This window comes from Siphateles boraxobius, unplaced genomic scaffold (assembly GCF_051911475.1).
Source record: "Siphateles boraxobius isolate OS27281-9 unplaced genomic scaffold, OSU_SipBor_1 41, whole genome shotgun sequence".
In the NCBI taxonomy this organism is placed as follows: domain Eukaryota; kingdom Metazoa; phylum Chordata; class Actinopteri; order Cypriniformes; family Leuciscidae; genus Siphateles; species Siphateles boraxobius.
Window position 1 is genome coordinate 4,891,288 of NW_027509042.1, and position 23,158 is coordinate 4,914,445.

General features: G+C 36.1%; 1 protein-coding gene across 4 annotated transcripts in view; it reads left to right on the forward strand.

Annotated features, from left to right (window-relative positions):
• The window catches only part of gnas (GNAS complex locus), a 35,363-nt gene that overhangs the window by 3,488 nt on the left and 8,717 nt on the right, over positions 1-23,158 (forward strand). The window contains exons 1-6 of one of the 4 annotated variants that reach the window (XM_077197911.1): positions 5,574-6,909; positions 8,999-9,071; positions 10,578-10,632; positions 10,726-10,845; positions 16,269-16,328; positions 16,976-17,073. In XM_077197911.1, the coding sequence (XP_077054026.1) occupies positions 6,771-6,909; positions 8,999-9,071; positions 10,578-10,632; positions 10,726-10,845; positions 16,269-16,328; positions 16,976-17,073 (545 nt within the window). In that variant the 5' untranslated portion in view covers positions 5,574-6,770. Of the gene's footprint in view, positions 1-5,573; positions 6,910-8,998; positions 9,072-10,577; positions 10,633-10,725; positions 10,846-16,268; positions 16,329-16,975; positions 17,074-23,158 lie in introns of those variants that run through there. The other 3 variants (XM_077197909.1, XM_077197912.1, XM_077197910.1) reach the window with 3 other exon arrangements.

Sequence of the window (23,158 nt, forward strand, 5' to 3'; positions counted from 1 at the left end):
TGTGTCAATAGAATGCCTTCTTTCTGCTTTTGGACTTTAATAATAATTTGTCATTTTAATCAACCTCAATGAAATTTGTTGTAGCTTAACTCTTTTGATGTGGCCACTTTTGACTGCTGCCTCTGTTGTTGAAGCTGGAACTCACTGCTCGCAGCTGCAAGCCCACAGGAGTAATATCTTAGTTTAAGCGATTGCATGGTGTTATTACTCACTTAAACAGAATCACATCCTCTCATGAAGGATGAAATTAAAATAAAAAAAAACATTCAATACATACCACATCCAGTTTTTAATAGAGTCTGTGGTTGTTAACCTCTGGCTACAAACAGCTAAGCCCGAATCGTCCGTAATGCATGCCGGAACTTTTATCACTGCTAGTTTTTGCTCCAGTCTCAGTGGATCTTAAAATCTTGACGAAGGCCTGCAGTTCTTAATATAACAATAGACAAGAGAAGGCCGACTAATTCCAAGAATTACCTCTTTCTTTGAAAGGGGCTGTCTTATGTAAAAGACAAAAATGGGTCCTGACTTAAAGGTTTGACTGTATTAAACCTCATTGTGAAACAGTGCTATACCGCTTACTGTCCAATGAAAAAATGGCTTAAAAAACCCAGAACATTAAAGGAGGGACAAGAACATCACAGAGACTTCTGGGAGACCAAGAATGCCCTGCAAACACTACTCATTTTTTCTTCAAAAGAGTAAGAATTTGTTAAATATTGAGTAAGAAAAACATTTCTCCCTCTACTTTTTCAGCGAGCTATTAAACTCATGTCTTTGTAACACACATCTCAAGCACATGTTCTGTTCATTTCATTTTGTGATAAAACTCAAACAGTACAAAATATTAAACAATATATACAAAATAAAGGCAGAATAAAGCATAATACAAATTAATTATAATTAATAATAAATAAGTAATTTTGGCAAATGAGAAACATTTATTTTGCACAATAAAATTCTCTGAAATGAAAGCAGAATGTAGGGATACACCATATATCAGGCACCATATCGGTATCGGCTGATATGTTCATTTTTAATGTTATCGTTACCGGCCTGAAAATTTGGCCGATATATTAAAGCCGACAAATAATGGATTATTATCTTCAGCTGAGACACTTCAGATGTGCACTGTTCACCATGATGGTTTTGAATTTGCTTGAAATATGATTGAAATCACTTCAAAGCAGGAAAATACAGTTCAGAGCAAGTCTGTAATAACGGCTACATAAAATTGTCATGAGATGAGAACATTATAATTGTGTTCGTGACAAGGTTTTTAATGGTGAGACTTTTGTTTTTGTAATCAGGCTCTCAAAATTTTATAAAACTTTGGATTTAGATTTATCAGCCAATATATCGGTTATCGGCTTTCAAATATAAAGAATTATCGGTCATCGGCATCAGGCAAAATTTTCATATCGGTGCATCCCTACCATTGACAAAGCTGTTGGAGACAGGATTAAAGTTTTTGTTGTTGTTGCACCACTGCTCAGTTTCTTTCTTTCTTTCTTTCTTTCTTTCTTTCTTTCTTTCTTTCTTTCTTTCTTTCTTTCTTTCTTATTCTTGTATAGCACAGTTTAATACAACACAGGTTGCCCAAAGTGCTTTACAATCACAAACGACATCAATACATAAAGAAGAGGAATATATATACATATATAGAAAAATAAATAGAAAACAAGACATGAAACAGACACAGTTGCAATCAAACCCCCTTCAAGAAAGATCACCCACAACGTTTAACAGTTGTGATTTTAACCGCAGTTTGAAGGTAGATAGTGAAAAGTATGTCAGAGCAAATGTGGCCACAGAAATATTGTCTGATATAGAGTGGTACTAGTATGACGTCACTTTGTAGGCCAATTGGCAGTTAGCATCACACTTGTTCCCTCAACAAAAACCCATTTAGATTTTTCCATAGGCTTTTGGACTATCGCAAATAAACAAGCTCTGTGATCAACAAAAGTTTATGACAGTTAAGTTTTGTCCATCAAAATCACTTTCACTGATGAACACAACTTTTATGAATTTTAAAGGCTTAAAGCAGTCGCCAGAAGTAAAAAGCTAAAGGTGGGCTGTAAACGAACTACACCACGGACGCTTCAACGTCACCATCACTAGCTTTCGAAAACATTTTCCCAGAAAAGTTTGAGTTAGACTAGTTCATAAGAGCTCAATTATAAGCATAATGAGTCTGTAAAAGCAGACTGAGCTTTCCTTATCAGCATGAAGGCGTTTAATCTCCCCGACTGCCTCTGTAGTACCATTTAGCTACTTGTTAGCAACCAGCTTTAAAAAATCACGAGTGGGGTAACACTGATGTATTTTATGTCATTGAATAAAACATGAAAGTATCCTGAGCTTGAGCTCAGCACAGAGCTTATTTCAGCCATTTAACCAAAATCCCATTAAAAAAAACACATTGAGTTCAGGACGATAGAACCGGAATGCTAAAATGCTAACTCTCGTTAGCCTCATTTTGGCCTACAAAGTGATGTCATACCTGCACCACTCTATATTGGTCTATCCTTATTGGACTCCTTAAATGGATTTTAATTTAAGCTTTTATTTAATTTAAAGCAATAATATGAGAATGAACAAGAATAAACCTCATTGGTTGAGCTTCCGTTTACCACCGATAATGTGTGAGTTGGGTGAATGTTTATATGTGAATAAAAGCTTCAATTTGGGAATCTCAACTGTAAAAAAAAAATCCATGATATTTATGGTAAAAAAACTGGCAGCTGCATGTTGCCAGAAATTGACCATAGAAAATACGATAGTAAAATTTTTGGTTTTACAGATTTCACTTAAATTTACAGTAAAACATTTATTTCATTAACTGATATAATGTTAATACCAACCTACACTAATATCTGTTTTGTACCTTTATAACACACTGACAACAACCATAGGTGGTGATGTGAAAGTCACATGATGAATCAAAGATCATCACAAGCAGCTTTTCCACAATGTAGTAAATACACAGTGTAATTCACACAAATACTAAACACCATCATGCTAACAGACATGACATAAAAATGCAATAAACATTTAATTAAACAACATTAGACGTACCATAAAACCCTAATGTACATAACTTATTTGAAAAAACTAAGAAACAGTAATTTCAACGAAAATACATCAAATGTGAAGTGTCACGCAGGGAATTATGGGAATGTCAATTTATGGGTTTTCGCTGTAAATTTTACACTTTCAAAATCTAAATTGAAGAGAATTTTACTGTAAAATTACATCAAATGTAATGTTTAATCTATTACAGTTTTTCACTGTATAGTAAGGAAACTTACTGTTAACCTATTAACAGGTTTTTACTGTCACATTTTTACAGTCTTTTACTATTAAAATTACTATGATTTTTTACAGTGTGTTCCACAAAAAAACATGTCTGCTGGAGATCAAATATTAGAGAAATGCTGCCACCTTCTGGTGATAGATCACCCAAACCCAAGAGTTATAATCAGTTTATCATGCATCCTTATTTAAAGGTGATAACTTTAGTTTAGTCTCAGAATGGAATTTAATTGGGTGTCCACTGGAGAATTTAAACTGAAGATGGTGGCTTGTGTAGTTAACTTTGTGTTGATTTTTTTACTTTTAATACAACCTCACTGTAAAACCAGACTTTGTTTACAAATGGGTCTGTTTAGTCTCTGATCCCGAACACCACACAAAGATTAAGGGATCAAAAATAGATCACAGTTTGTCGAAAAATAGCTCAATTAAACGTCATTTTCCAATTCGGTCACTGCCACAATGTAGTTTATCTCATGTGGTGACATCACATTGATTCTTTGGTTTACTCTCTGGTTATCATGTCACTATTTAAAGCCTTTGTTTTGAGCAATATAAATATATTTGAAAAATCTATGACTTAAGTTGACACATCAAGGCACCAGATACATGTTTGGCTTTAGGCTGTTACTATAGCTTGAATGAAATGTCAGTGCCTTGTCTTTTCTTTTCTTTTCTTAACAGCTCTGTGTCTCTAGTCTAGACTATAATTCACACCTAATGCATGGGCTGTACACAAAACAATTTATAAAGTATAAATAAGGTTTATTGCCAGATATATGCAAGTGTATATTTTCTTTCTGGCAGGTCTGATGAATATGATATATTTACACAGAAAAATTAACACACTGCATATGCTCAGACTAATTTTTATTAAAATCATTTAGGAGTAAAACCTGACCTAGCATTTTTTATTAAGTTTTAATTTAGAGCCATTGTTTTAAACCCGTAAGAAGTCTTTGCTATCCTGTTTAGTCTAATGAATGTTGTCTTAATTGTCAGAATAGTATATATATGCTGCATGAAGTCATAGATTGTTTTATAGTATTTCTGATTTATTTTGGTTTGTTGATTCAGAATTTCATATAGGCTATTGCACAAGTAAATCTTCACAAATGGTTAGGTTAGAAATGGAAAATTTAATACTGATGTATGAAGCTTTTAATTATAATAAAAGCACTTTAATCCATGTAAATGAACATGAGTTTGGATACCTTTGCTTGTGACATGGCTTTGCAACAGGTTTTACTTCTGGTTGCATATTGTTGCAATCATGCCTAAATCCGTGGCTGTAAAATACACCTTCAAATTATTACGAAAATTAGCCTAACTAATGTATTATCTGTTTTCTGCTCCTATGAACAATTACATTAATTTACTCTGCAGTGATTAATAATTAAGTGCCTTGCACAAATTCATCAGTTAATTCTTAAAGTTCATAAGTGGAAGTTTTAATTAACATTCATTGAAATAGGAAGTCCTCAGTATTATGTATGGACAAATTTTAACAAACACTTCAATTCAAACATTCTTTTTGTAATTTCTAAATGCTGACTAATTAAATAATAGTCATTTTTTACGTTGGAAGAAGAGCTCGTATTGCATAGGAGTGCCAAAAAAATGAGAATTTCAAAATAAAATAAAAATCATACCCGCCAAAAATGAAAATAATTTTGAAAATATGTTATTTATTTATAAAATGCCACTGATTACAATAAACATAATATTGTTACGTTTTAGTACACGTTTAGTAAGTTCTGCGTGCGATTTTATAAATGTTTGATTCACTAAAAAGAACCGAGTCAATCGTTTGGGAATCATAACGCACTAGTCGCACGGTATGTTATTGATTCAATACAAAGAACCGACTCATAAGAGTCATCCTTTCGGGAATCTAACTACACTGGTTAGATTATTTAAATACTGTTTCATCCGCCTCGGATGCACAATGCACGTTCAATAACCATTATTCATTAACAATTATTATTCACCTCCGGATTTTTTTTAAACGGAAACAGTTATCGGTTCCCAATCCTATGCAAGATGCGCATATTTATATCATTTAAAGTTTAAGCTGTGGTTCAGAAACGTATCCTTTAAACATAAGAGTATATTGCACTACCTACATATAACCAGCGATAACTGTAAATAGTATCAGATCGGGTGAATCGCTAACTTTATCACGTATGATTCATGTCTTCAAAGAGGGCGCCTTTCCTCCGCAGAATCGCCGCTTGCTGACGTTTTCTGGCTGTCATGTGATTAGCCCATACTCAGGGTTCAATGAGAGCTGTTTGCCCCACCCATCTCTTCAACGCTCTCTCTATCTCAATGTACAATTCACTGAGAAAAGGAAATAATCGCTAAAAATACACCCTCGAAAAGAACTCATTTGCCACAATTTGGGATTCAACGCGCTCCGTCCGTAAGGGATCCATCGTTGTCGTTGTGGTATCGGATTTATCTTCACGTATCCAAATGCACATGATCTACCACCCGAATTCAAGAGGGATACAAAGCGTAGCCTGACAGCGGACTCGGACTGCGTTAACCGGTGAAATATCGACGGAATCGGTCACATTTGTATCTGCGGTTGTAAGAACCGTTAAGGATCGCCGCTCGCGTCAAAGCAAAGCCTACGGATGTGAGCAGAAATTCAAATTACAGTAACGGAGAAGACGGCGAAGGGCCTCGTTTGATTTGGACAAGCCGAAAAAAAGCGATCAGTCACCATAAGCAGAACAGAAGGGAAAATAGCGTCAATCTGAGGCGATTTTTTTTACCAACACCACCGTATTTTCCCTCGCAGACAAACGTCGTTTCGTAACGGAGTTAAAAGGTTCATGTCGGCCACGGCGCTGGGCGGAATGATCCACATGCCGTCATTTTGGTGGAAATATTTATTTTTTTAATTTGTAGCCACCCGTTCTATCTCGTTCTCTCCGTGTCGTTGCATCGGCGAACGGATTCGACAGCAAGATACCGAAAAGAGTAGCGTTTTGTGGAGCTATTCATGATTTTAATAGGAGTCAGTCGTTATATCGGGACACCGACCATGGATTCGCCACGGGAAATTTGCTAAATCGACGTCGTGGGAAAGCCGAAATCCTACATGTAACGTCGAAGGCTTCGTTGGATGCACATCCATACACAGAAATCTCATATTTTATAGCAGCAAGCGCTCGACAGGACTCGGCCGTCTGTAGGCTGGCCTAGTGTGTTTTCACCAGCACCTATTCTCGCCAATACTAGTCACCATAGCTTTCATATTTCCCCGTGCTCCCCTGCCCGTATCAACTAAATCCAGGGGAGTCATGTGCATACAAGTATAAATGTCCCGGTTTTCCATCAAAGTGTTCTGATCGGACGCCAATCAAGGAATTTGGATCATTTATTCATTCGGTAGATTCACCACCACCCCACCCCAAAACTTTTCTTGGGTTTTCGGGAAAATGGGTTGTTTGGGCAACAGTAAAACTGAGGACCAGCGAAATGAGGAGAAGGCCCAGCGAGAAGCTAACAAAAAGATAGAGAAACAGCTCCAGAAAGACAAACAGATCTACAGAGCAACTCATCGACTACTACTGTTAGGTAGGTTGGTCTGAAAGCTGAGGTTCTTCTGTCACTGCTGGACTGAGGCGTGTGACGTCACCGGGGTCTGTCACACGTATTGTTTTGTGTGAATTTGATTCATTTGTTCGAGTAAGTGATGTAGGTACACGCGCTTCGATTGGGATTCCTGTGCCGTAGTAGTGGGCACCTCAGGGCTAGGGCTGGAGGCCTGTGGTGCTTTATCTTACACCACTCAATCTCTCCATTCATTCCCATCTGATTTGTGTTCAATACGGTTTGCATTATGGAAATGTTTGGTCTCACATGATTTTATAATTCACGTACAGCTATCTCATAGAGATATATGCAAACACATTAAATGTTTCTTAAGGGTTGTGTTCATGAGTTTAGGATTGTTTCTACTAAAGTAACAATGTGCCTGCTCATGTAGATAGAAATAAAATAACTTTATGTAAACATTTCTGAATTAAGTTGTTTGGGAGATATCTCAAGACATTTGGAATCATTATGACATTTTATATGGAGGATTGTTTGCATAGTTCTATTTTATGTTTTAACATTCTGGGCATCCCCAAAATGATAATGATATTTCCCCCTTATAATTTTACACTTTTAAATTTGAAATAAAAGCTGAATAGATCAGTTAATATTTTTTTTCATATGCTTTGAACATTCATATCTTAGATTTGTTATAGACCGTTGTATTAACCAGGCGATTAATATAAATGGTCATTTCACTTATTGTCATTTCCAAAATCTACTGATAGATGATACACTTTTTTAAAACTTTTGTGTGAATTCACTAAATATTGAAAAAAAAAAATAATAGAAATTTTGTCTTATTTGCTTTCATTAATCTGTAGTATGTTTATATCAGCATTATTTCGAACACCCTGTTCCTCTAGATATTGGGCTATTTAAAAAAACCCATATTGGTCTAACACTACTTACCTTACCTTGAATCTGATATAATCAACAAGCATTTCAATTTCAACAGACTTCGTAGCCAGGCGTGAAAATGTTTGAACATTGGTTTGATTTGATTTAGTCTCTGTTTAAGAGACGGGTCTGGTCTGTCTTACTTTGATAAAACTCAGTTCTCCAACAACCTATTTGTTGAGCATGCTTGAGCTATACACATGGCCTAAAAGTACCCTGTTCTAAATCAAAATCCCATGTATTCAACATAGCGAAGCACTCTAAATCATAATGTCTGGTATTTAAGTGAGGAAACGGGTATATATCTAGATACCCATGATTGAAGTGTGTCGTAATGATATATGATTTAGGGATGTGTACCAGTGTAATTGGAGCACAAAAGTGCAATTCCTGTATGCAAACAAGCCTATTTAACACACTCACAGCCTGGTAACAGAATATGTGTTGTGATAAAGAGGTTCTCGTCATGCATCTGAACTGAAAGCCTAAATCTGAGGTGTTTTGGTGCTCCTGTAGCTTGTGCTTCACATCTACAGGGGAGAAGTTAACTCTCTTCTCATATTTAGCAATTGGAAACTCAGACAACTGTGCGTTATTGAGCATAAATTGTAGAATCATTCAGCTTTGTCAGTGTTTGACAACTATGGCTCTCAAATAGGTGGTGTTTCTAGACAGTTCTTTAACATTAGATTTGATGGATAGCTACCAGTTACTTTTTAGTTTAGGTTTACTTGCAATGATTGGTGATTATTGGAGTATTCACAATTGAATGAAATATCAATCAATGAGTGAAGAGTCTTTTTGAAATCTTGTGTGATATGAAATATGGAAGCAACTGCTGTGTATTCATAAAGCATGTGGTTATTTTAAAACCTTAAACTGGCGACATTTTATTTGTATAGTAATAGACAAATTTATGATATTCCATATAAAAGGGGTTTATGAATATGATTGTTATGATGGCATTATTAATGATGATAATAATAATAATATAATTCATAAACAGTTTGTGCTTTGGGTTTTAGTAGGAATTTTCTGTTTAGTTTGTTTTATAAAAGAAATGCTACTGTGAAATTTAATGAATTATTCCTGTTGAATCAGGTGATATCTGACTCCCCCTCTTCCCACATCCCTTGTGATTTATATCTTTCTTTTGCTCATCTCTCAGGGGCTGGAGAATCAGGGAAAAGCACCATAGTCAAACAGATGCGCATTTTACATGTCAATGGCTTCAATGCTGAGTAAGTATGGCTTTCACAATTCACATCTACGTACTTTTTTGATTCCACTTAAGTTAAACTCAAGACTAGTTTTTTTTATTGCGTCCATAACCATAGCATACAGTCAAGTATGAAATAGAGCATAAACAAACCCCAACTCATTCGTCATGCCATTTTGTTGGCAACATCGTCGTGGTGTAATGTTTTTCGGTGATGGTCTCACTCCTCCTTTTGAAGATTTGGGAGGATGTTGAAATTCAAATCATTGTGGTAAAGGTGTGCCTTATGATATTGTGTTGTCCTCTTGATGTATTTCAGAGTGATATATGTATAACCTTATTGTGTATCTATTTATTATGAAATGCAGTGCTTTTTGTTTCATGATATGACTTATTATCAATGTACTATGGATATTGCTCACTGAAAATCCCATTATAATTAAATGCTGACTTTATTTCAATAAGTAGTTTACTATCTAGAAATGCTTGGATGGTCTAAAACCAGTTCTGATATTACCTTTTGTAAAGTTGCTATAATCTCCTCGATCAGTGTAGTAGAGGTGTGCTAAAATACTACAGAGGCTACAGAAATATGGATCAGGATTTCGACATAGGTAAAAAATTTAAGGATAATTTAAGACAAAATAAATAATAGTTGCATGAATTAGTCAATAGTAAAAGTTTGGTTTCAGAAACAAGACAATAAGATTTTAGTTAAGTTTCAGGAAAAAGACTATTATTAATGCTAGGGTTTGGTGGTATATGCTGTGTAATATTAGATATTTTGTTATACCATGTATGCTGTGGTAGATATATTTGAGCATGATATACAAACCATGTACTAATACATCATTTACATGCATTTAATATGGTATTCAGTTTATGTATGGTCACGTGTTTGTATTTTTGCTCATTTATAACAATTTGCACCCATTGCAGCTTATCCAATAAGAATTTAGAGTCTGAACCGTCAGTTTTATAATATTAGTTACAAGTCTTTCGTTTTTAATTCCAGTGTTCTATAATGTGGGACTTATTCATTTTGCATTCATTATAACGAAGAAAGTAGAAAGAGAAAGTTATAAATAGCAATAAAGCACCTTAATTTGTAAAGTTGGCCATTTAATCAATGGATTATCCAAACATAGACTTCAAATTACAGTATAAATATATAAACCATTTTTGTTGAGTATTAAGTTAGTATTAGTATTAAGATAGTATTAAGTTATTTATGACCATTTATGACATTAGGCCTGGTTTCACAGACAGGGCTTAGATTAAGCCAGGATTACGCCTTACTTTAATTAGGACATTTAAGTAACTTTTATAAACATGCCTTAGAAAAAAACATTACTGGTGTGCATCTTGAGACAAAACAGTGGCACTGACATATTTTAAGATACGCCAGTGCAAGTTGTTTTCAGTTTAAACATGAATTTTAGTCCAGGACTAAGCTAAAGCCTTGTCTGTGAAACCGGGGGTAACGCTATTTTATTACGTTGTAACCAAGTGTTTTTTTTTTTTACAGAGAGAAAAAACAGAAAATTCAAGACATCAAGAATAATATAAAAGAAGCTATAGAGGTAAGTGTTGAAGGTTCTTGAGTTTAACTTGTAATCTCAACATGTACAAATGTGAACTCAACTGAAACTCTGATTGTCTTTGTTCCTTTACAGACTATTGTGACGGCAATGTCCATGTTGGCACCTCCAGTTCAGTTAGCCTGTCAAGCAAATAAGTTTAGAATTGATTACATCCTCAACTTAGCCAATCAGAAGGACTTTGAGTTTACAACGGTGAGTAGAAAGGTATTGTCACTCCATAACCCCAGAGTCTTTGCACCGTCTCAGTGATACGTTCCGCCTTTTTCAGCTGAACAGTCGTATTTAGTTATAAAAAACATGACTTTTTTTAAAATTAAAGACAGATCCAGTTTAAATGTAGAAAAGGCAAAGAAGTGTGTGAGCACTGTATGTACATCTAAAAAATAAGTGTTACATGCATCTAGTTTCTGGCTAATTGTCGTGGATCTTGTCAGACCGCACAAGTTTGTTTTGAGTGTTCTCCTCGGTCGTATTGCCTGGGGTGCGTTGTGCAATTATAATTAGAAGCGATTCTTTGCTTGGGGACAACACATTGGTGAATTGAAAAAGCACCCCACCATGGGAAACGTGGGTGTGTGTACACGTGTGACTCTCGGGTATAATGGTGTGGCGTTCATTACGACTGATTACTTGTAATAACCTCTAAACTCTCCCTTAAGAGGGCCTCACCTGAGCCACACACCTTATCACCCAGTACCTCCCTGCTCCCTCATCACCTATACAGGTGCTCTGTGTCTAGGGAAAGGGCAGTGGAGAGCCGCCCAAGGGGCCTGTTCAATATTTAATTACTCAGTATTTAATGACTCAAACTTAGTGGCCCTATGGACTAAAAATAGAGAACACAAACAGCTCACCTGCAGGTTTAGACAAGGTTTTAAATAGTTAGCTACATCCTTACATGAACATTACTAGAATTATTAGCTTATGAATGCAATGAATTGGAATTTTTGACACCTAAAAACTGGATATGTCACCGGATCGTCTAGATAACTGCGTGATTCCAAGTTGATCGTTAACTGTGAAACTTCAGAACTGAATGCAGGAAGTTGCGTTACTACAAAGAAGATAGTGCCCCACCCGCTCTCTCGCTCTCTCTCTCTTTCCCTCGGTGGCCCCAGGGCCTGCTGGGAACCAGTCTGACTGGTTGATTGTGTTGCAAGCAAGAGACAAAAATAAAAAGCAAAGCAATTATTGACATTTATAACTCAGTCATGTCACTTTAGGGTATAAAGTCCCATTGTTTGGAAAGTTAGTAAATGACTGCTATTTTAACACTATTGAATGGCTTAGTTGTAATATTTCCATTAAAAAATAAACTTGCTGTGAAGTTATCGAGCTAGGGGGAAACTGGTGAAGAGTATTAGCATAAGGACAGAGAGAAAAACAGATGTAGATGAGATTAATAAAAATAACGCGCACAAAATGCTTTAGCATTACTCATGCGAGGGCTGGGCAGAATGGCTAAAAATGTATGTGCGTTTTTCTTTTTTGCCATTTCATTGTACAACTCTAATGGGTTTTTTTTCAGTAAGAGGATCTGTCATTTTACCAAACAGTTGCCAAGTGCATTCAAAAAGTTTAATGTTAGAAACACCAGTAAAAACTGTTGAAATACTCAAAAGTTATGGTACTTATCCATTGCAGAACAGTTTTAGTCTACATGTATAGATTACTGTTATATTTAATGCCACGTGTAGATTTCCATTAACATTTTTGAATGATGGAAACAAAGTTTAATCATAAATAGCATGATACAAAAATTCAGATAACCACAAAATAAATGTTTATGGTAAGAGCAGTGAGAGTTGGTGGGTGGCGTGATTCTCAGTCCTACATGTTTAAGTGTAGTATTACTACTTTATGTTAAAGGAGTTGTGCCAAAGGGAATGCTACCATTTCCAAACACACAAACAAAGATCAAGCGAGACAAAGTCTTGTTCCCTATTGGGACACGGTGTCGCTCTTCCTTTGTCCCTGCGCGTTTGCTGGTCAGGTTTGTGCCATTATGGGCACTACATATAAACAGCTTTAAAAGGTGGAAAAGCTGTCTGTGTCCTGCTTTTATTGGAAGTTCTTTCATATGCTTTCAAATGCTCATTCATATTTCACCACCACATCTGAATCGCAGTGGGTGGTCAGAACCGTTTAGTTCTGTCTTGAACTCTTCTATAAATGTGGCTTTTGTTATACATGCAGTGCGTATGTTGTTTGGTGATTTTTATGCCTGTTATCCGAAAGAAGAAAGCAGAAGAGCTTAACTGAACTGTATAATGCTAACATCTACCTCCAATATTGTCCTCTACAGCTTGTAAAATGAAGTAATTTAATTTGGCTTTATTTTTTGTCTTTAAAGCAGAGGTTCTCAAAGTGGGGTCCGTGACCCATAGCCAGAGGGTCACCAAAATAATTTGTATACCATATTTTACGGACTACAAGTCACATTTTTATCGTCTGAAACGTGCTGCAATTTATATTCCAAAGTAACTTGTATAATGCATTTAACGTCAAATAATCAAAATGTAGACTTACATTTTTTTTTAAAAAATGTAACATTTAGTTTTGCCGTTTTTGCCTTTTTATTAGGATAGGACAAGTAGCTAGACAGGAAGTGAGGTGAGAGTGGGGGCGGGATCGGGAAAGGTCCACAAGCCGGGACTTGAACTCGGGTTGCCCACACTTGCCCACGAGGCTAACAGTGCCGACCATAACGTAGACTTCTAATAATTAGGCACTTAAAAGTTTCTAGATATATTTCTCATGTCTGTGCGTCAAGTAATATTAGAGTTTTGGTTAATTTTTGTGATGTGTTCCAGAAAGATGTTTAAACTGAGACAGCTGAAAACAAATCCTGTTTGTTTTCTTTATTTTACAATAGCATGACATTTTGTAGTTACGTTTTTGACATTTTTGATGAAATCTGAGAGCTTTCTGTTCTTCCATTGACAGCTACGCCACTGACACTTTGACGATTAAAAAATTTCATAGAGACCGTTAAACTAATCCACATGAATTGAGCGGTTTAGTCCAAAATTTCTGTCAACGCAGGGATGGAAAGCTCTCAGATTTAATCAAAAATGTCTTCATTGGTGTTCTGAAGATGAACAAAAGTATTATGGGTTTTAAAAGGCATGAGGGTGAGTAATTAATGACAGAATTTTTGTTTTTGGATGAACTGTCCCTGAGTTCAAGTTAGTCCAATTTTCCCACCTGTAAGTGGTCCCTGTTCCCAAAAAGTTTAAGAACCCCTGCTTTAAAGCACACTACTTCATCTTTCAAGACCTCGTTTGTTTCCTTGTGGCCTTCAGTGTTCATTACGAGGTGATGAAATCCTAAATCAGAATTTAAATCGGGTTGGGAATCAATAATTTTTTCCCCTGTAAACTCATGTACACGTGATGTATTCAAAGACATTCCTCATTAGAAATGTTGTTATTTTTGTCCCCAGTCCCTGGAATTCCTATACAATTTCTTTTTTTTTATTGACACTGAATTAGTGTTCTGTTAAAATCTGAAATTTTTAATAAAAAATAAAAAATACAATTTGAATAATTGTTTGACTAGGGATGTGACGGTGAGGATATTTTCCCACCGGTTAATCGACGTGTGACAATACTGGTATCATCGGCGGGGGCTTTTTTTAATCGCTGCTTTAAAGGCAAACGTAAAATGGGCGCGTTTGCACGGGCATGCATAATGGTGTGGTTATTGTTATTGTGCCCTGAATTGTTGCTAATTTGAAAACGAAACAATTTTTTTACATCGCTTATAAAAAGCTGGTGCGGCAGTGTGCACTTCACTTTCACTTTTAAATTAGCGTCAATTCATCCTTTGCAGGGGGTTTTATTGACGTTATCTGACCAATCAAAATCCACCATTTTTGTCCGACAAAGCAGTCAGGAGAGTTAGTAGATTAACGTTGGTGGATTTGAACTTGGCTTTAACTGAGGCAATCTGTCATGACCAGGGCTCCAGACTAACTTTTCTGGAACCGTCCTGAAAAACAATTTGAACCGTCCTAAAGTGAATGTCAACCGTCCCAAAATAAAAATGTTGTTTCGGTACTCTGTTATTATCATCTATTGTTGTTAGTCACATAATAAAAATAAACGCTAAAATGTTTGATTATATATTATTATATTTATTTACCTCCATTCAAAGTAGTTGTCTGTAAACAGGTAAAAAAAAACAGATTTAATAAAAAATAACAGGAATTAAATGCTTTTTTGTATACGTGCAGAACAAATCTTTTTTTTTTTTTTCTATTTCTTTTTTTGCGTACGAAAATTAAGATAAAAATACATACAACTCAAAACTTTTTGAGTTGGTTGGATAGGATTCAGGTTTTAAGGACACAGAGCGCATTAGGTTTATTACCCACTGTCACTTTAAGACATCGTATCCTGTCCAATGACATGCGATCCCAATTACACTGATGCACATCCGATACACTCTAAAATGTTCAAGACATAACCAACAGTTTACGTGAATACTCATCAAAACAGACATTTCGACATAATGTTGTGTGTATTTTTCCATTCAGACACGAAAGAGACCTCAATTCAGTCCTCGCGCACTGTGTGTGTACATGTGCATGGCTGTACGCTTCGGGTCGGGTGTGTGCGCACAGAAAACCGTACTGAATAGAGCTCTTTTTTTGCGTCGTCACTCTTATTCAGATCTATATGTCTGTCTGCTCTACTCATTTTCCCAGACGTTTACATTTTTTAACGTTTTATGAGACAACGCATGCCAACCCGTGTGCCGCTGGGTAGATCAGCACGTTACAGTACAAATGTGCGCATCTACCACACATGCAGGACATCAGTTCTGACTGGATCGCTTCCCAAATCGTCACTATCTAACATTTTTGTCTAGTTTTTATTCGTTGACGAAAATGTCAATAGATTTTCGTCATTCAAAACTATTTTTTATTTAGTTATCGTCTCGTTTTCCTCCGTGAAAAAATGTCGTTGACGAAAATAATGACGAAAATTATTCGTCAACTAAATGAACACTGCACCAATAACAGGGACTTTCCCCAGAAAACGTGAAAGTCTGGTCACCCTAAATTATACTAAGAAAAAAAGACCACAAATATATTGAAATCTAAATGAATGCTTTAGCTAATATACACACACATAGCCAGGGTAGTGCCCGTTAGCTACTAACTAAGTAAAGTTAGTAGCAAGAAGTTAGCAGACTGTTTCAATCCAATGACTAATAAAAATAAAATAATCAATTTAAATTGTACTCGCATCAAACTTGGGAATTGTAGTCCTACTCGGGTTCGAGGAGATGCAGGGCCGTCTTGGTGCTCAATCTGTTTTACCTTACCGTTGTTTAACCAGCACAATATATTTGCGATGTCATTAAGCCATTTGATAGATGTACCGCGGAACAAATCTCCGGGTGAGTAGCCGGCCAGTGATAGTGGTAACTATAGTAACAGCATGAGAAGACGCGCTCCGTTGTAGTCAGCGCTTGGTCTGTTAATTTTGGCATTTTCTAAGTAAGTTAGCCTAATAGGCTAGTAATAAATGAACACACATACAAAAATGTCTTTCGTCCTGGAGAATATTTCTGTTCATCCTAAACACATATTCTATCGTCCCCAGGACGATAGGACGCCATTAGTCTCGAGCCCTGGTCATGACACATTAAAGAGCCACAAAACGGTAGGCCTATTTATTGTTTAATTTTCTTTGACTGACCAAATTTGAAAGTTGAGACTTTATTTCATATTAAATATTACCTGCTTGGTCCTGTCTGTCAGCGCGTTCAATTAAGACTTTATTTAAATCATTTAAGACTGCTCTTATGAGGACACTCGACAAAACTGACATTTTGGCATAATTAGTGTGTGTTATGGTTTGTTCAAGCCCAAAAGAGAACTCGATACTGACGCGTGTGTGTAATAGGCAGGACTTAACGGATACTGCGTAATTGCGTTAAATATTTTTAATGCTTTAAAAATTTTTTTTTTTTTTGTGGTGCCGTGGTGGGCAAGTGATGAAACCGGTGTTGTGACTGAACACCGTGTAACACCGACTATCGTAGCAAGCCTAGTTTTGACCAATTTTTTATCAGAATCAAAATAGTTGAAATCAGAAACCGAACCAGAATCGTCCAGAGTCTGTAATGGACCAGTCAGTTGTGGTGGGTTTTATTTTTATACAGGTTAGCATGCTCTAAAGAGTTCTTGCAAACCATAAAAACACGTTGAAAATGATGTGGCCAAACTACAAAGGTGTGTAAAAGATATGACTGGATTCCGACAGCTAGTTTATGGGTTTGTCCTCTCTTCCACTTGTCTTCCCAACAGGAATTTTATGAACACACAAAGACCCTGTGGCAGGATGAAGGGGTGAGAGCTTGCTTCGAAAGATCCAACGAATATCAACTGATCGACTGCGCACAGTAGTGAGTATTCCTGGGTTTGAATTGCTTTTTAATTGTGCAGAATTATTATTAAGCTAAATAAGAGCAATTTTAACCAAGCTGATTTGCATTGGAATATATATGTAATAGTTAGTCAGATTGGTTGCACTCGACTCTCTTGACTTGATGTACAATTGTTTTTGTGACTTTCTTAGCACGTTGCATGTATCGGACTGATTTATGCATTCAAGAGGGAGGGAAATAGAAATGTGATTAGGGCAGAAGTGACAGACCGTGGAAAAAAAGAGATGAGTGCTAGACAAATAGACACATTTAGAAGACATGGAGGTATGAATGTTGAACACGGTTGGGTATACATTGAAAGGTTTCCTGCATTGTGGCGCATGTGTGTGTGAATGCGCGACCTGTCTTTTCCCGCATCCACTGGTGGTTGTTGTGGATCAGACGCTGGCCTGAGCCGTTTAGACCGGAAGTGCGCCCCCCCCCCCCCCCCCCCCACGCTTATGTAAACGTAGCGCGGAGAGCGAAAGAGAGCTATTTTTAACTCTCTGGTTCACTCACTCGCAGCAGAAGGAGATGCTTTGAGAGACAGAAGATCCGCAAGTATTGCAAATAATGCATCTTTCCTTTTGAAGGAGAAAAATGTGCTATGAAGTGATAATGCTGGCTACTTGGAGGGCAACTCCCAGACTGCAAAGAGGGACAGAGGAGAATGACGGTGCTGTTTCAAGCGCGCACAAGCACGTACACGCGTTCAGCAAGAACACTAGCGTTGTCAACTGCTCGTCCTGTTATGAGCTCATTTTTCTGTCTGAGCGTTTTCAAGGCTTTTCCTGTCACATGGCCATGTGTCCATATTGAACGTGTGTGTATGCGTTAGAGTTTTCATTCATCTCTGTTTCTTTGTATGTTCAAGCTGCAGCAGTATTGTGGGCTCAATAATGTTATCATTGATGCAGAAACAAACAAAAAATCGCTACAAAAAGCAAAGAATACGGACTTATCACAGTTTTGTTCATCCCGCAACATTTTTTTCCCCGCTCTCCTTACTAGTTCTTCCTGCATCTGCTAGTAGCGTCACTGCAGTCAAAGAAAATGGCTGAGATAGAAAAAAAACAATGAGAATAGTTTCATTAGAGTTATGCTGTTTCAGAGGAAGCATATATATACAGTATTATCAAAGAAAGATGACTGTTTCTACAAGCTTTCTGTATTTTTGTAAACCAGAGAAGAAATGTTTGTGATTCTACTGTATTGGGGGCGAGTGTGTTGTAATTGCGTGTAAGGCAATATTTTCTTTACACAAAGCTTTCTGTTCTCATAAACTAAAGAAACTTTGTATTCCTCCTTTTTTGCATTTCGTTTGCATAAATAGTGTATGGAGAAAAGAAAAAATGTTCCTTTGATGTTATCTACAAGCTTTCTATATTTCCATAAAACAGAGAAATGGCGCATTTCTGCCTGTTTATATTTTGTAAATGCAAATCAAGTGCATGGATTTTTTTTTTTTTATTCCTGACAAAGGTCTTTTGACTGAAATGTTGCTATCTCAGTAAAAATTTTATTTCTTGCAGGCAACAGCAGTATGCAGGATTTTTTTCTTTAGTTTTATATTCTGTATCCAACGCACCTGCCTGCAACTATTCAGGTGTGCAAGAGGTGTTCAAATAGAGAAAAAGTAAATTTTTATTATTGCGCATCTATTACAGAAAGCATGCGGACAGTATTTTCATGGAGCTTTCTATATTTTCGTAAACTAGGGAAATGTTCTTGCTAGTTCACATTTTTGCTTGCATAATGAACGGGTTTAAAGTTTTCAGAGAAAGTAAAAAAACAAAAAAAAAACAGCTTACTATATTTAAAAAAAAAATAATCTTGTGCACAGAGGTGAAAAAGAAATTACATTGCAGAAATGTTGCATTCCATTTTTTTGGTTGCGTTTCTTAAGTGTCAATCCAGTGCATGGAGGTTTATTTTTATTAGGGTTTATGCTTGTTTTCAGTTAAAGCGGCTATGTGTTGAATTCAGAAACTTGTTATTAGCGACACCGTGGCCCTTAAGTGAACTCCAGCCATTAACTTATTGCTTGTGCTCGTATTCGTGCGCATGAAGCGTACAAGAGACTGAACGTGATTAAAAACCCCAATATATTCACGGCGGATTTCTTTCCGTTCTTCACTTAGAAGTAAAAAGTTATAAATACATTTGCAGTGAACATCCAGACGCCGTCTACACCGCTAAGAGAGAAGTTTAGATGAATATGTGCTGCAAAATAAATGGCGCATTCGCACGGGATAACCGAAGCCTGTGATTTTACTCAAATCTACTGACTTATCTCCCAGATATGACGTCAATAGGCTATTGCTTGGAAATGTCTTTTCGTTATAGGTCTAGCTGATATATTATGACATAAACAGAATAAAGTTCCTTACCGCATGCTGCTATACATGTCATTCATCTCCATCTAATCATTCTTTTTGTTTTTGCTCTTCTGATGATTTTCAGCTTTCACTTTCTGCAAATTGGGTAGTTGTGTATAGTGATATGACCCCGCACCCAAAATACTATCTCAAAACTTCAACACGGCCTCCATTCTTCGCGAAAGATAGATAAAAAGGCGCACATGAAACAAAAACCTTGAAAACGTTATATATGATCCGGCCAAATCACAGAGATGCCGATTCGCACGGGACTAATGTTATCACAGGACCTCGGTGTTCGGCGAAATATAGTAGGTAATTTGCGGGGGAATTTTTACTTTACAAATTACAGATATGGCCGATTCGCACAGCATTAAGATCTCGGACAAACTCCGCAATTATTACAAATGACTAGAGGTCACCAGGTAATACTTATCCCGTGCGAATAGGGCTTTAGAAAGCATCTGATCGTAGCGATATGGATATGTTTGTATCAGCTGGTTGGCAATGTGGCAAGGTGGGCAAGTGATGTAACCGGTGTGCGTCTATGACAAAAATTTATCACGATTCTTTTTTGCATGTTGGTTTTACTATTTTGCAAGTGACAGCATTACAGTCAAACTAATTTCCCTATTTTACAAAAAAAGCCTTACAAGGTCACAAAATAACTTATTTTCAACAGAAGATGCTGAAAATAAGTTATTTTGAAGAATGTGGGTAACCAAACAGTTGCTGGTCCCTATTGACTCCCATAGTATATTTTTCCCTAAATTTTGGTTAGCCACATTATTCAAAATATCTTATTTTGTGTTCAGCACAAGAAAGATTTTAATACAGGTTTGTAACAACATGAGAGTGAGTAAATAATGACAGAACACCCCTTCCTACAGTACGGAACAGCTCTTTCGGCATTATCCTGAATATTGTAATAAGCATTCATTTCACCAGGCACTGAATTGGAGAGAGGTTCTCTGGACTGCGAGTAATCGTCACATTCTTTGTATTTTCCCGGTGAAAACGGCTCAAGTCCTTCAAATAAAAATCTGTCTAAAGGCTTTCATAGAAAACCTTGGAAGTCAGGGAAGGTCTCGTTTTTTTTAAAGTTTCGTTACAAGCTGTTCACACATTGGCATTACAAAATTACATGAATACATGATTTCAAGAGGTAACATGCAAGAATTTAGTACAAAGAAACAATAATATTTCCTTGGAGCTATCTATAATTTTGTAAACCAGAGATACTTTTTGTGTGCGTGGTAAAAAATAAAAAAATAAAAAAAAAGTTCATTTGGGTTCATCAAAAGTAAAAAAAAAAAATAGTTTTCTACAAACTTTTTTGGTAATCCAGAGATATGTTGCATTCTTCTTGATGTGCATTTTGTAAACATAAAGAAATGTTTCATGGCTGCCTGTGTTCAGAGAAAGCTAAAGGTTTCGCCTCTATTTTTCAGAAACCAAAAAAATGTTGCATTTTTGCTTGCATGCGTTTCAGAGAGGAAAAATTTTTCATTAAGGTTGTCTATTTTCAAAGAAAGCAAAACGCATATATATATATATATATATATATATATATATATATATATATATAAAAATATAGAAAGCAAAACATATATATGCATATATGTATATGCTCTCTCTCTCTCTCTCTCTCTCTCTCTCTCTCTCTCTCTCTCTCTCTCTCTCTCTCTCTCTCTCTCTCTCTCTCTCTCTCTCTCTCTCTCTCTCTCTCTATATATATATATATATATATATATATATATATATATATATATATATATATATATATATAATTAACAACTACATGTATACAAAAATATATATTCTACAAGCTTTTTGTAAACCAGATAAACATTGCATTCTTGCTTGTCCGTAGTTCCTAAACACAAGCCCAGTGCATGGAGAGAAAAAATTCCTGAACCATCCGCCATGTTTCTTTCTGTCTCTTCGAGCGTCTCTCTTTCTCTCCCTTTTCTTCCCCATCCCTCTTTTGCGAAACCAGACCTGTTTTTTTTCTCGTTCTCTCTTTTTGCTTTTCCCTTTCTTTTTGACTGGCCCTTCTCTCTCTCTCTCTCTCTCTCTCTCTCTCTCTCTCTCTCTCTCTCTCTCTCTCTCTCTCTCTCTCTCTCTCTCTATCGCTCCACTCCCTCTGTCTTTCTTTTTCTCTTTACTCTTTCTCTTTCTGTCTGTCTCTCCCTCTCTCTGGCCTCTCTCCAGTCACACAAGATTTGGAGCTGATAGTCTATTTATAGCGCCTGTGGTTCTGTCGCTATGACAACCGAGCTGGAGGCCAGGGCGCCAGGGAGCTATTTTTGGAGCGCCGCTGTAATGTCAGACACAGCCTTCTCTTTTCTTTCTCTTCCACCGCTCCCTCTCTCCCGGTTTCTGCTGCTCCCTTACTCTGGCGTTGCAAACTTACAGAAGTGTGTGTGTAAGAGAGAGAAAATGCGGTGGAGGCTCTCGATTAATTCCAAGTTGACGTTGAATTAACATTTGCTGGGATTAATATTGGTAGCTTTTTGTAAGTTGAATTTGAAATGCTGAACTTTTTTTATTTTTTATTATTATTTGTTTCCTTTTTATAAATTTTATAACTGCTAAAATGAAACGGGCACAACCAATGCAAGTAAAAAAAAAAGTAAACAATAAAAGTTTGTTGTTTCTGAAAGGCTTGCCGTTAGATATCCTATGTACCGTATCGTGCCACGCACACACACACACACACACACACACACACACACACACACACACACACACACACACACACACACACACACACACACACACACACACGGAGCCTAAAGAGTGTTTGCTGTATTGGCGCCCGGAAGCTGCCTAATCCACACTCTTAATACTCCACTGCTAACTAGATGAGCTGTAACATTAACCAGATTAGTAAGCGATGAGGATATTATCAGCTTTTCCATGTTAATACACCGTCAGCACTCTCTATGAATAGATTTTTCTCTTTGCATATTTTCTTTTTTTCTTGGCTTTACTTTTTAGTCATCACGAGACTTGCGTTATTTAATTTTTTATTAATATTTTAAATATTTGTATTTTTTTAAATTAAATTCGAAATGCTCCATATTGTGGTCCATTGTAGCCTAAATGTAAACATTTTTGTTTTTAAGTATTAATATAGTACTCAGTTGTTCAGTTCCAGAAATTATTTAATGATTTTTTTTTTTTAAATTACATTTTTTTTTACATGTATTTATAATTTATTTGCTTTTTATATAAAACATAGTATAATTAATACATTTTTATTTAAGTTGCTTTTGGTGACTGCAAATTAGGGCTGCATGATATTGGAAACAACTGACATTTTGATATTTGTTTTTCTGCGATCTATATTGCGATATGAAAATAATTTCACCAGATGATTTGAATAGCTCTATTTGTAAAGAATAAAACATTCTAGAATGATTGGGGTGATTTTTTTTTCTCTTCTGCATCTGCATAGAAAATAATAAACAAATTACAAGCATAGATAAATACAATCGAACAAATATTCAAATGAAATAAGCAGTGCTTTGTTTATCAGGTAAATCTAACTGTATTCAGGTACAGACATTGAATAATCAGGTGTAAAATAACACTGCATAGTCTTCACTGTATAAATTAAATCTAATTAATCAATACAATTTATCTGTGTTAAAGCTACAAAAGTGATTTTCTCTTTCTGT